Source organism: Pollicipes pollicipes, unplaced genomic scaffold (genome assembly GCF_011947565.3).
Source record: "Pollicipes pollicipes isolate AB1234 unplaced genomic scaffold, Ppol_2.1 Scaffold_4219;HRSCAF=4965_pilon_pilon_pilon, whole genome shotgun sequence".
In the NCBI taxonomy this organism is placed as follows: Eukaryota; Metazoa; Arthropoda; class Thecostraca; order Pollicipedomorpha; family Pollicipedidae; genus Pollicipes; species Pollicipes pollicipes.
The window spans coordinates 9340854-9352612 of record NW_023596448.1 but is presented as its reverse complement, the minus strand read 5'-3'; the positions used below and the strand labels follow the sequence as shown (position 1 = coordinate 9352612).

The window sequence follows — 11759 nt, the reverse complement described above, 5'->3', positions numbered from 1 at the left end:
CACAAAAAGTGATTGCATACCTTATTTTGGAAAGCAATAAAAACCGACGGTCCTCTCCCGCTCACTAGGGTTGTCTACCGTGCGTGCTAATTTACGATGCACGCCCAGCATTATCAATGAAAGCTAGTGACGCCAACGTACTTAACTCAACAATATACCTATCAATATCTGTTATCGCTACCTATAAATAGCAATAAAGATGAAGCATTATATCAAATCCCGACTCATGCATGTGTACTTCACAACAAACACATTTAACAAATGCAACCATTTTCAGTGCAAAACACCGAAGTGGCAGGGAAAGAGCAACTGTTCAAGGCTACAGACGGGAAAGTTCAAGCCTAATCTCATCAAAGTTGGGACTTCCAGAGCCGTTTCGTTAAATGAGTTAATTTAAGAACAACACACTGAGATGAACTTTTCGGAATCTGTGGACAATGGTAGCGAGGAGAAAAGGCGCAGAGCTAACTCTCCGACCGTGATGCGTGACAGCGACCGCTCCTGTCGCAACAAAGAACATCTCAAGGTCGAGCGAACGCCTGCAACTCTGCGCATCAATGGAGATTCGAAACACGGCCAAAAGGATCATGATGCCGTCGCCTTTGCCTACGGTGGTTCACTTATGAATTGGCTGACTCTGGAGCAAACGGAAGGGAAAATACGACACCGTGGGCTCAGGGCTTGAGTGCTGGACTGGAAGTGTTGGACTTCGAGTGCTGGAGGAGAGGTCCCTGACCCGTTAACCGCTGGCGGCCGCGGACAGCTGTCTCCCACCTTGCCGGCACAAATGACTTCGAGGCGTATGACCAGAATAGGTACATGTCTCGCCAGATATTACCAGAGTAGCTGCATGAAGCTTGACATAGTCAGCAGAAGACGAGATATGAAAACAAAAGCAGACCAGCAACCCACCACACCAAGGTGTCGGCCAGCGGAAAATCACAGCCAGCGCTAATGGCGCATTGCAAGCTCAGTCCCTTAACAGGTACCCATGACAGCAGCCGCCCTTAACAGGTACTCATGACAGCAGCCGCCCTTAACAGGTACCCATGACAGCAGCCGCCCTTAACAGGTACCCATGACAGCAGCCGCCCTTAACAGGTACTCATGACAGCAGCCGCCCTTAACAGGTACTAGCCGCCCTTTACCTAAGGTACTCATGACAGGCAGCCGCCCTTAACAGGTACTCATGACAGCAGCCGCCCTTTAATACTCATCCACTGATTTCCATGACACCAGCTGCCTATTGAGCATCCTTCCTGAGCACTGATGAGTCCACTTACCCCTTCCACCGCGTCTGTCGATGGGAAGGCCTGAATTTCCTCGATCACAACGGGGGGCCGCCATCTTGTGATGAGCGTTGAACGCCTTGATGATCCTCCCGTTTGGTCTGCTGGAAAAGGCCAGGCCTATGCAGCATTCCACTTCACGATATGTAAAACACAGCAAAGGAGGGCTGATAATCCCCGCTATGCATTACGGGTATATGCACGATTCAAATACCGGAGTTACAGCGTCCTTGTTACATGCGTATGCTCAGGTCACCGTCCGATGTCGTAATTGGCTGATACATATCTTCCATATCATCCTTGACCTTCACAACGCCCTGCCTCAGGAGCGCTTGGGCCGCCTCGCAGCGGCCTACTGGAGCGCTTGGGCCGCCTCGCAGCGGCCTACTGGAGCGCTTGGACCGCCTCGCACCGGCCTGCATTGTCTGGGGCGCTGGCGCCACACGGCGGGGAGCGACCAAGAAGCGTCGTGGGGCGTCTCCCGAGCGCCTTCCTCTGTCCTCTGACGGCGATAACTCAGACCCGTTCATAACTCAGCATCCGGCCGGGCACGCGACACCGCCTCCAAACGACCGGCACGGCGTTGACATTGGCCGGCGGGCGCAGGGCGCCACCGGGGAACGGCCCCCGGACCGCCGGCGTAGGAAATCGCCCAGGGATGGGGCCTGTTGGCCAGAGATCGCGCAAGGATGACGACTGGTGGCGGGAGATCGCCCTCAGAGACGGCACGCGCCTGCGGGAGATCGTGCAGAGATACCCAGCTGTGGGAGGCCGGCGAGGCAGGGAACACCGGCGAGAGATGGGCAAAAGACAGTGCGTGTTCGCGGGAGATCGGCGGAAGACACTGCACGATCGCGGGAGATATCGGCCGAATATAGTTCGCGCCCATAGAAGATCCACAGAAGATAGTGCGCGCCCGTGGATCAACATAAGACAACGTGTGCTCGTGGGAGATCGGCAGAAGACGGGGTCAACCAGCGGGAGTTGGTCAAGATATAGAGATGAAAGACCGGAGATTCGTCCGGAAACAATGGCCACCGACGGGATCTCGTCCGGAGACAACCAATGCCGGAGCGAGATGGTCCCGAGGCAACACGCGCCAGCCGGAGATCGTACAAAAATAGCATACGCGGGAGGAAGAATGTGCAAAGATAACGCACTACGACCGGAGACAGAAGCAACCTGGACGAAAACTAAGCGCTTAAGCCAGTGGACACAGCTCGAAGACAACGTGCCGGCTCAGAGACGGGTAATTCCCGAAGGACTGCTATAGTCTCAGGCCGGGTAAAGGCAAGCACCCAGGAAAAGCTGGGAGGAGGACTGGACCACGCAAACAACCAGACGCTCAGTCGAAGCATTGACAGAAGGGAGTGATGAAGGATCAATCTCACGCAGTCTTTATGTTCTAGTGATATTTTGCCCGCACCAAATCGCTACTTCCGCGAGCACGCATGGCTGCGCGCTCTGTGGGCGGATGCGAGGACGTTTGAGAAGTCTTCACGTAAGGTGCCGGATAGCGGCAACAAATCACCACTTGGCCAAAACTTTGTAACGGCCACCATAAGCACCCTGACAGAACAGAACGCTCCACTCGAGTCACGAGGTGTGGCTTCAAACGCAGTCAAGTGGGTACAAATATATGCCTAGGTCAATCCAAGTATGGTCGGCGGCAGATTGGTTCCTCTCGGTGATGTCCGTTCGCCGTCCTACACCACTTAACTGATCCACCGCCCGCTTCCTGCGCCGCTTAACGAGCAAACAGCGCCCCGCTTGGGCACCGTTGCCACACTCCGCCCCAGCAGCAGCCTGGCACGCACGGAAGTGGCGGACGGACCGGTGCAGCAGGACGAGTGGACACGACAGAGCTGCCCCCGAGATGGTAGCGGGCGTGTCGAACTGTGGAACGCCACTGGACGGCTCGGCGGCGGAAAATGGATAAGGTCCGTCCTAAAGCGGACTGATCGCTTTGCCAGTGTGGATTTACGTGAGACTAAACCTGTACCAGGACCATGCGGCAGGATAAAGCCACACACGAGCCGTACGACACATCGCGTGCGAAACATGCCGAGCACGACTTCCTCATTTGGATGTCTATAGTACCATGACAGGCGCGCGACTCTCGAGGGTCAGAGGTCAAAGGTCAGAGCGGCGGCGTAGGACCAGTGCCGAGGTCGAAAGGTTAAAACCGAGTTAGGCTATGGCGGGCTCAAGGACATTAGTGGCTGGGTGCATGCAGAGCGTTACAAGTTGGTGCGTGACAAAATTATGCCGTATCGACCGATTCCTCGCCGATCGTCGACGGCAGCTCCACTGATAGGGCTTCAGGTGGGTGGCCATTGCAGGATATTTTCATTGAAATGGGCAACTAGATAAGACAGTAATATCAGTCTTATCCACCGGAGACAAATCAGGAGAATGGAGATATAGTTGGGTTGATATTTTGGCAACATGCCTTTATCGAAACAATAGCAGAATAACTGAATTCTGCTACTGTTTTGATAAAGGCATGTTGCCAAATATCAACGGAACTATATCTCCATTCTCCTGATTTTCTGCGAGGAATAAGGCTAATACTACCGTCTTATCTATGTGAATAATGTTCCTCGCCAATGCACTGAACAACTTACGAAATGAGTAACTATCTAACCAAGGGGTTTTAAAATCAGTTGGTATCAAAACCGTTCCCCCGACGTCGTGCTGCCGTTGAAACCATGATAAGCATATTTTGTTTATAATAAGTTTAAATATGTGTCTAACATGAGGTTTACAAATTTACTTATCATGGCCTAACAGAGTCGAAAATTTCGGCGTTCTCACTGCACCACTTGCGTTATGGGAAAGGGCAAAGAGCCGACACAGCATTGTCTAGATTTAACAAATATAACATCCGTATAACAACCGTGGTAAAAGTGCTCAGTAAAACAGAGAAAAAGACGGCTATTGATACATGGAGAATCAGCCAAACCACTACCTTTCAATTGACGTAATCAACTTGAGCATTGCTGTGAATCCACAAAGGGTGAGTAGGACCCCGGTGTTGAATAAACCCCAGCTGATATGTAGACCACGGCCATCCTGTTTCCTCGCCGTGCCAAATTGCAAGGTTGAGCGACGCCTATGGCCGCACTTCATCATGTACATACACGTACGGACCAGTCTGGCGTAGTTAGAGCCAGGACCGCTCTGCGCTCTCACGGCAGAGCCAGGACCGCTCTGCGCTCTCACGGCAGAGCCAGGACCGCTCTGCGCTCTCACGGCAGAGCCAGGACCGTTCTGTGCTCTCACGGCAGAGCCAGGACTGTTCTGCGCTCTCACGGCAGAGCTAGGACAGCTCTGTGCTCTCACGGCAGAGCCAGGACCGTTCTGCGCTCTCACGGCAGAGCCAGGACCGTTCTGTGCTCTCACGGCAGAGCCAGGACCATTCTGTGCTCTCACGGCAGAGCCAGGACCATTCCGTGCTCTCACGGCAGAGCTAGGACCATTCTGTGCTCTCACGGCAGAGCCAGGACCGTTCTGTGCTCTCACGGCAGAGCCAGGACCGTTCTGTGCTCTCACGGCAGAGCCAGGACTGTTCTGTGCTCTCACGTCAGAGCCAGCTCCACGCCGGACAACTCCAACGACCGACCCGAGTCAGCACGCATCGAGAGCCGCCCTCCGACTCGTGGCGTAACCAAAGGGCCGATGGATCAGCAATCAGGGCCCGCTTGTACCCGCCCAGCCACACACGGCATGTCGTAAACATCTCGAACAGACCGACAAACCATCAGCGATCGTGACGTCACCGCGCTGGGCGGGCCCGCCGCACGCGGCGATGGAGATATTGCTGTCAGGGCGGTACAAAGGGCTGCGGGTGAAATCAATGCAGATGTGATCACCTATTCATCGCTATAGCATAGATGGGGAAAGTGCCCTGCTAGGAGGACCAGCGTGTCCTCTGAGCGGCACTAGGAGGACCAGCGTGTCCTCTGAGCGGCACTAGGAGGACCAGCGTGTCCTCTGAGCGGCACTAGGAGGACCAGCGTGTCCTCTGAGCGGCACTAGGAGGACCAGCGTGTCCTCTGAGCGGCACTAGGAGGACCAGCGTGTCCTCTGAGCGGCTTTGAAGAAGTGGAGACATCGGGCCGACAATATTTGCGTGACGGCCGCAGTGTGGAAACTATTCCTGCCCGCTGGCCGACTCCTCGCAACGGGAATCGAAAGGCGCAAGTCCCATTAATACGTGGTCATTGTCTTACTCTTTCCGGCACCGCGTACATAATAACGGTGGTCTTATTTGTTCGTTTTTTTCGTTTTTTTTTTACTCAATACATGCGGCAATTTAGTGCTACTCGCTATTCATGATCTGGAGCCAAAACACGGATTCGAGAGGTGGCCAGAGGCGGAAGAGAAAGGCAAAGCGACCACCAAACTTAACTGACAACATCTTCGTAATCTGTCGAGTCGTTATAGCGATGGTTACTCCACGATCACGACGCGCTAAATTCATCATCAACAGAGGTCTTCCGCCGCAGATCACGTTTCAGGTTCGCGAGTCAAGAGCATGCCCAAGTGAAGCATGTTGTGATGCACAAACTTCCCATGAATTTTGCCATTGTGAGGAGGGTGCGCCTGGTTCAAAGTCCGGTTTGCTATCCGAGGCCGATCCAGTAAATGTCTGCCTTGTCTTCCATCCGCAACTGTGACGTTCACCAATCACGTTATCCGGAGCTATTGCAGAACGAGCGATTCTTTCTTTCCCAAGTGGTGCACCGACCTGACGCACGTTTATAACTGCAAAAAGGTTGCCGAATATTCAGTCAGGCAACAGCGCCGTTGCTGTGCGAACGGCGGGTACTCACCGGTTCCGACGAAGAGCACATCCACATGCTGGTGGCTCTTGCCCTCGCCGTCGCCGACCAGGCGGACGCGCGGGTCCACTGTCACCGCCGAGAACCGGTAACTGAAACGGTCGATCAATGTCACTCGGAGGTCAAGCGCATCCCAGGGCCGCAGTCACACGGAGGTCACGGTCAGTAGGAGGTTACCGTCATCCAGAGATCGCGGTCATACGGCAGCAACGGTCCTCCAAAGGTCAAAGTCGCACGGTAGTCACGGTCGCAAATAAACACAGAGCCTGAACATGACCTCTGTGTGGCTTTGAAACAAAATGACACTGAGGTCACGGACACGCATAGATCATCGCTAACCGATAGCGTCGCCGCTCAGTGACATGGCCGCGCCCGCAGCCATGCCACTACCGAGGCGCCGGTCACACCCACACAACTTTTATATCTGCACACCATGTAGCAATACCACGTTTAGTCCAGCCACATCCTCGCCACAAAAGCAAGGCAGACGACAACAGGGTAGCGCCTTGGTATGCCCAGCGCACCGCCAGGCGACCGACGCCGTACCAAACTGAACGGCTGAAGACCGACGCCATGCTAAACTGAACGGCTAAAGACCGACGCCACATCAAACTGAACGGCTGAAGACCCTCGCCACACCAAACTGAACGGCTGAAGACCGACACCACACCAAACTGAACGGCTGAAGACCGACAATGTATTAAACTGTCAGACTGAAGACGGACGCCGCACCAAACTGTCTGGCTGAAGGCCGAAGCCGTATCAAACCGAACGACTGAAGACCGAAGCCGTATCAAACTGAACGGCTGAGCTCCGCCAACACAACGGCCACTGCAAGCGTCACAAAGGCTCCAGCACAAAACGGCCAAGCATTATTTTCAGCTCGCTGACAACGGAACAATGGACGAAAATGAACGGGCCGCTCCAAGCTAGCCGACAGTCATTGGTAAATGAAAGGCAACAAATCTGGTCTTACAAGGCAAATAGGTGGCCTTCCTCGAACAAAGGGTCGCGGGTCCCCTCAGACACGCCAAGAGTGGTGCCAGTCCACTGGGTCAGTGATGACGAAGTCTCCAGAAGGTGGAGGCCAGGGGAAGACGTGGAAGCGACTGACCTGTTCTGCCTTCTGACGACATAGTAGGGCTAAAATATTTTTATATTCAAAGGCTTGTTCATGCGGTCTCTGGCGTAACTTACAACGTCGTGCATTGCCTGGGAGAAACTTTTTAAGCAGCAGACAACGGTGCGAGAAGTATGCAGGGCAGGACTTTCCAGCATGTCGGCTTTAGGGCCATGCCGCGCTATTTTGCAACTGTGAATGGCATGACGTTCCCAAGATATGCTCCTTGAGCGTCTCGAGGGCTCTGGAGACAGCCGGCGAGTGACGGTTTGGTCCAGCGCATGTCAAAGCGCATTGTCTCCTTCAGTGAGCGCCTCCAACGCTCGCTTCGCCGGACAGCCATTCCCGGCAGTGTCAAAGCTCTCTGATATTCCCCAGTGACAAGGCAGCCAAGCTCAAAGCGAGTATTCGACATTTGTATGAGGCTTTGAACTGCAATAGCCATATTGAAGACATTTTGACGCAGCTCACGGCTATACCCTTTTTAAGACCTAAAGCCCTCGGGTTGCTGAGCACGTAGACTGCAAAGATGTGGGAGAGAAATTTGAGAGAACATTTGAAGGTCACCTTGGTATTTATGACGTCATAATGCCACTCAAATCGTGCCATTTGCATAACAATAGTTATAAGGGAGCTTGTTTCGTCATATCCGATGCTTACTTCGACATCTTCAAATGTCAAACATTTCCTTTAAGCCTTCCACCACACTGACTATGAGCAGAATGGTTGGGTTGTATCGGTATCTAGCCTAGTTTTGCAATGCAATGATCAATCACAAAAGGCAACTGACGACGCATTACAACTGAGTATATCAAAGATTCAATGTCACACATCGATCATTTCGATCGCGGAAGCGTCAACCGACGCGAAGAACTAAGTGCCTACGGCAACAAGGGCTACCTGCGTCCATCAACAGCCAATCAACGAAGCCGCAAGCGCCACGTCACACGGCGCCTGCCCGGAGCCCAGCCCCGGTCCAGGCCACGCTGCTCCTCTGTCCTGACCTCCCGGGGCAACACCAGGGACCGTCCGGCGCCTCCCCCCCCCCCCGCCCCAGGCTCCTCCCTTCCGGCGGTCCCTATTGACCGCCGCATCCGGCCTGGTCTGAGCGCTGGCCGGTGGTGGCCACTTCAGGCCTTCGGCGTGGGGTCGCCGGCGTTCATCACACCTCCGATCGACACGCCGCGTCGACCTCGATTCTGCGCCGCACCGGAAGCTGCAACTTCCGGTCTGCATGGCCGCGGACGGGCCGCCCCGCTTTTTTAAGGAGAGAAGGAAGGGTCGTTGTGTTGCTTCTCTTAGGGTGCGGAGGCAGGGTGTGGCTTGACGTTAGATGTGATGTCGCCCCACCCCTGGGTCGAGGGCTGACATGACGCTGCCAGATGGGACAATAACAGCGGACGGACACGAACACCCTCCGGAGCCCGAACAGATTCGACGCTGCGGCGCTCGTCCACCGGCGGCGCTCGTCGTCGGCGGCGGCGCTCGTCCACCGGCGGCGCTCGTCGTCGTCGGCGGCGCTCGTCCACGGCGGCGCTCGTCGTCGTCGGCGGCGCTCGTCCACCGGCGGCGCTCGTCCACCGGCGGCGCTCGTCGTCGGCGGCGGCGCTCGTCCACCGGCGGCGCTCGTCGTCGTCGGCGGCGCTCGTCCACCGGCGGCGCTCGTCCACCGGCGGCGCTCGTCAGGCCCGCCGTCCACGGCCGAGGCAGTCCTGGCTCCCGGCTCTTCTGCTCCGGACTGACAGGCATTGAGACCGCCGGTCGTAAATCCCCGTCCGATCGCTCGCTTGAGAAAACCCGCCGCTCGAAACAACCACATTTGGACCCGGAACCAAGCAAAACCGACCCGGAACCAAGCAAAATCGAAGCAAGGGTCGCGGACTGGGCCGGACTACCCGGTGTTGGGGAAGAGACGACATGGGCATGCGAACGCGCAAGTGGAAAAAAAATGAGCTGGTCTGGGTGAAGAGAAGTGTATGGCCAAAGTGACGTATATCTGCTTTGTGAACAGCTTAAGAAATGGCCCCGAGGCAAAAGGCAACAGTCAAGCACCACCAATGAGCAGGATGTCATAGTGCAGACCTCCCTTATCCTCTCCTGGAACACGGCAGTTCGCCACAAATCGCATTACCCCCCGTATACGGTCGTGAATACCCCCTCCTGTAGCATCGTAAACAGCTGCGTAGCTCACTAAATATCCCGGTGTTTCCCTTGCACTCGATACCCTGCGAGGTCTGGTGTCTCTTTCAATACGGTACCACAACGCAGATCCTGCGGCGCCTCCTTCAAGCCAGAAATCCCAGAGGAATTTGTTTACTCCTTAAAAAATGCCTTAATAATGCCATAATCAGGTTTGACTAATAGCGCCACCCTCAAAACCGGCTGCAAAAAGCGAAATTTGAAGCTGGCCACTGAGCTCTGGCCCGTGTCGCCTAATGCGACCAGCGCCCAGCGAGGGTGGACCCTCTCCGTCCCTGACTGGTGCGCGCCCAGCGCCCAGCGAGAGTGGACCCTCTCAGCCCCTCACTGGTGCACGGCCAGCGCCCAGCGAAAGCGGACCCTCTCCGCCCTTGACTGGTCTACGGCCAGCGCCCAGCGAGAGTGGACCCTCTCAGCCCCTGATTGGTCTAAGGCCAGCGCCCAGCGAGAGTGGACCCTCTCAGCCCCTGATTGGCGCGCGTCAGCCTGCGAGCGCCGCCGCCGGCGCTGCCCGAGGTCATACGCAATCAGCGGAGCGGCCCGGCCCGGGAGTAAAAACGAGCCACGCGCCGCGCTGGTTATGCGGGGTACGGCAAATCGGCCAGGCTCCGGTGCGATGAGAGCACGGATTGGCCGACGCACGGGCCAATCAACGGACGCGTGTGCAAATAAGCCGATTCTAATCAGCACAAGTGCCCGTCAGCCTATAACTGATAAATAGACCGAGATGTGCCCACATGGCTACAGTAAGGCACGCTTGAAGACACACCTCTGTTTAGTTTGATTCCGCATGGTTCGGAGACTCGGTGGCCAAAACGGCACACACGAGTATGCTGCAGTGACATTGCTATTTCTTTAGTTGTAGTGAGCAAAATAATTATCTGCAAACTGTTTAAAGCACGATCTTCCAATTCACCTTTCGCTCAGCTGCGCGTCTTATGAGCTACTAAAAACAAAATGTTACGGGCACTGATACAACACGTCCACCGCTTCGTGCACCGCCGCACACACCAAGCACACGTGAACGCAGCCAAACCCGATCGAGACAGCAGTTTTTGGCAGGCGAGTGCCCCCCCCTCCCCCCTTCTCCCGATGACCGTCGGTCAGCGTAATAAATTGGCGGCGCGTTTGTGGCGGACGGGGCGGGCCGCGCCGGGTGGGTCTGGGCGCCGTCGGCGGTCCGTTCCATAGCGGCGCGATCAATGGACGTCCAACTGGGTCGGCGGAGCGGCGGGAGCGGCCGTCACCGGCGTCTGACTGGACCAGCGGAGCGGCCGACATTGGACGTTTTGACTGGACCAGCGGAGCGGCCGACATAGGACGTTTGACAGGACCAGCGGAGCGGCCGACATTGGACGTTTGACTGGACCAGCGGAGCGGCCGACATTGGACGTTGACAGGACCAGCGGAGCGGCCGTCACTGGACGTCTGACTGGACCAGCGGAGCGGCCGGCACTGGACGCCTGACTGGACCAGGGAGCGGCCGTCAACCGGCGTCTGACTGGACCGGCGGAGCGGCCGTCACCGGCGTCTGACTGGACCATCGGAGCGGTCCGACATTGGACGTCTGACTGGACCAGCGGAGCGGCCGGCACTGGACGTCTGACTGGACCAGCGGAGCGGCCGTCACTGGACGTCTGACTGGACCAGCGGAGCGGCCATCACTGGCGCCTGACTGGATCACGGAACGGCCGTCACCGGCGTCTGACTGGACCAGTGGAGCGGCCGACACTGGACGTCTGACTGGACCAGCGGAGCGGCCGTCACCGGCGTCTGACTGGACCAGCGGAGCGGCCGTCACCGGCGTCTGACTGGACCAGCGGAGCGGCCGACACTGGACGTCCTGACTGGACCAGCGGAGCGGCCGACACTGGACGTCTGACTGGACCAGCGGAGCGGCCGACACTGGACGTCTGGATGGACCGGCGGAGCGGGCCGACACTGGACGTCTGGACTGGACCAGCGGAGCGGCCGACACTGGACGTCTGACTGGACCAACGGAGCAGCCGTACACTGGACGTCGGAATGGACCAGCGGAGCGGCCGTCACTGGACGTCTGGATGGAACAGCGGAGCGGCCGTCATCGGCGTCTGACTGGATCGGTGGGAGCGCCGGAGGAGCCGCACCGAGCGCATTGCGGCCGGAACGCGCCAACAGGCAGAGAACCGCACCAGCCGGGGCAACCGGTTGGGATTGGAGACGTTGCAAGGTGACGATCGATGGTGACTGGGGCTGTGATCAGTGATGATTGGGGCTAGGACTGGTGATGATCAGGGCAGAGTCAGGGATGGTTAGAGCAGAGAC

General features: G+C 56.6%; 1 protein-coding gene across 1 annotated transcript in view; it reads right to left on the bottom strand.

The window, feature by feature from the left end:
- Window positions 1-11759, bottom strand: part of LOC119095780 (semaphorin-1A) — a 143728-nt gene that overhangs the window by 36555 nt on the left and 95414 nt on the right. Inside the window, exon 12 of the mRNA XM_037218636.1 lies at window positions 6106-6228. Within this exon, the coding sequence (XP_037074531.1) occupies window positions 6106-6228 (123 nt within the window). The remainder of the gene's footprint in view (window positions 1-6105; window positions 6229-11759) is intronic.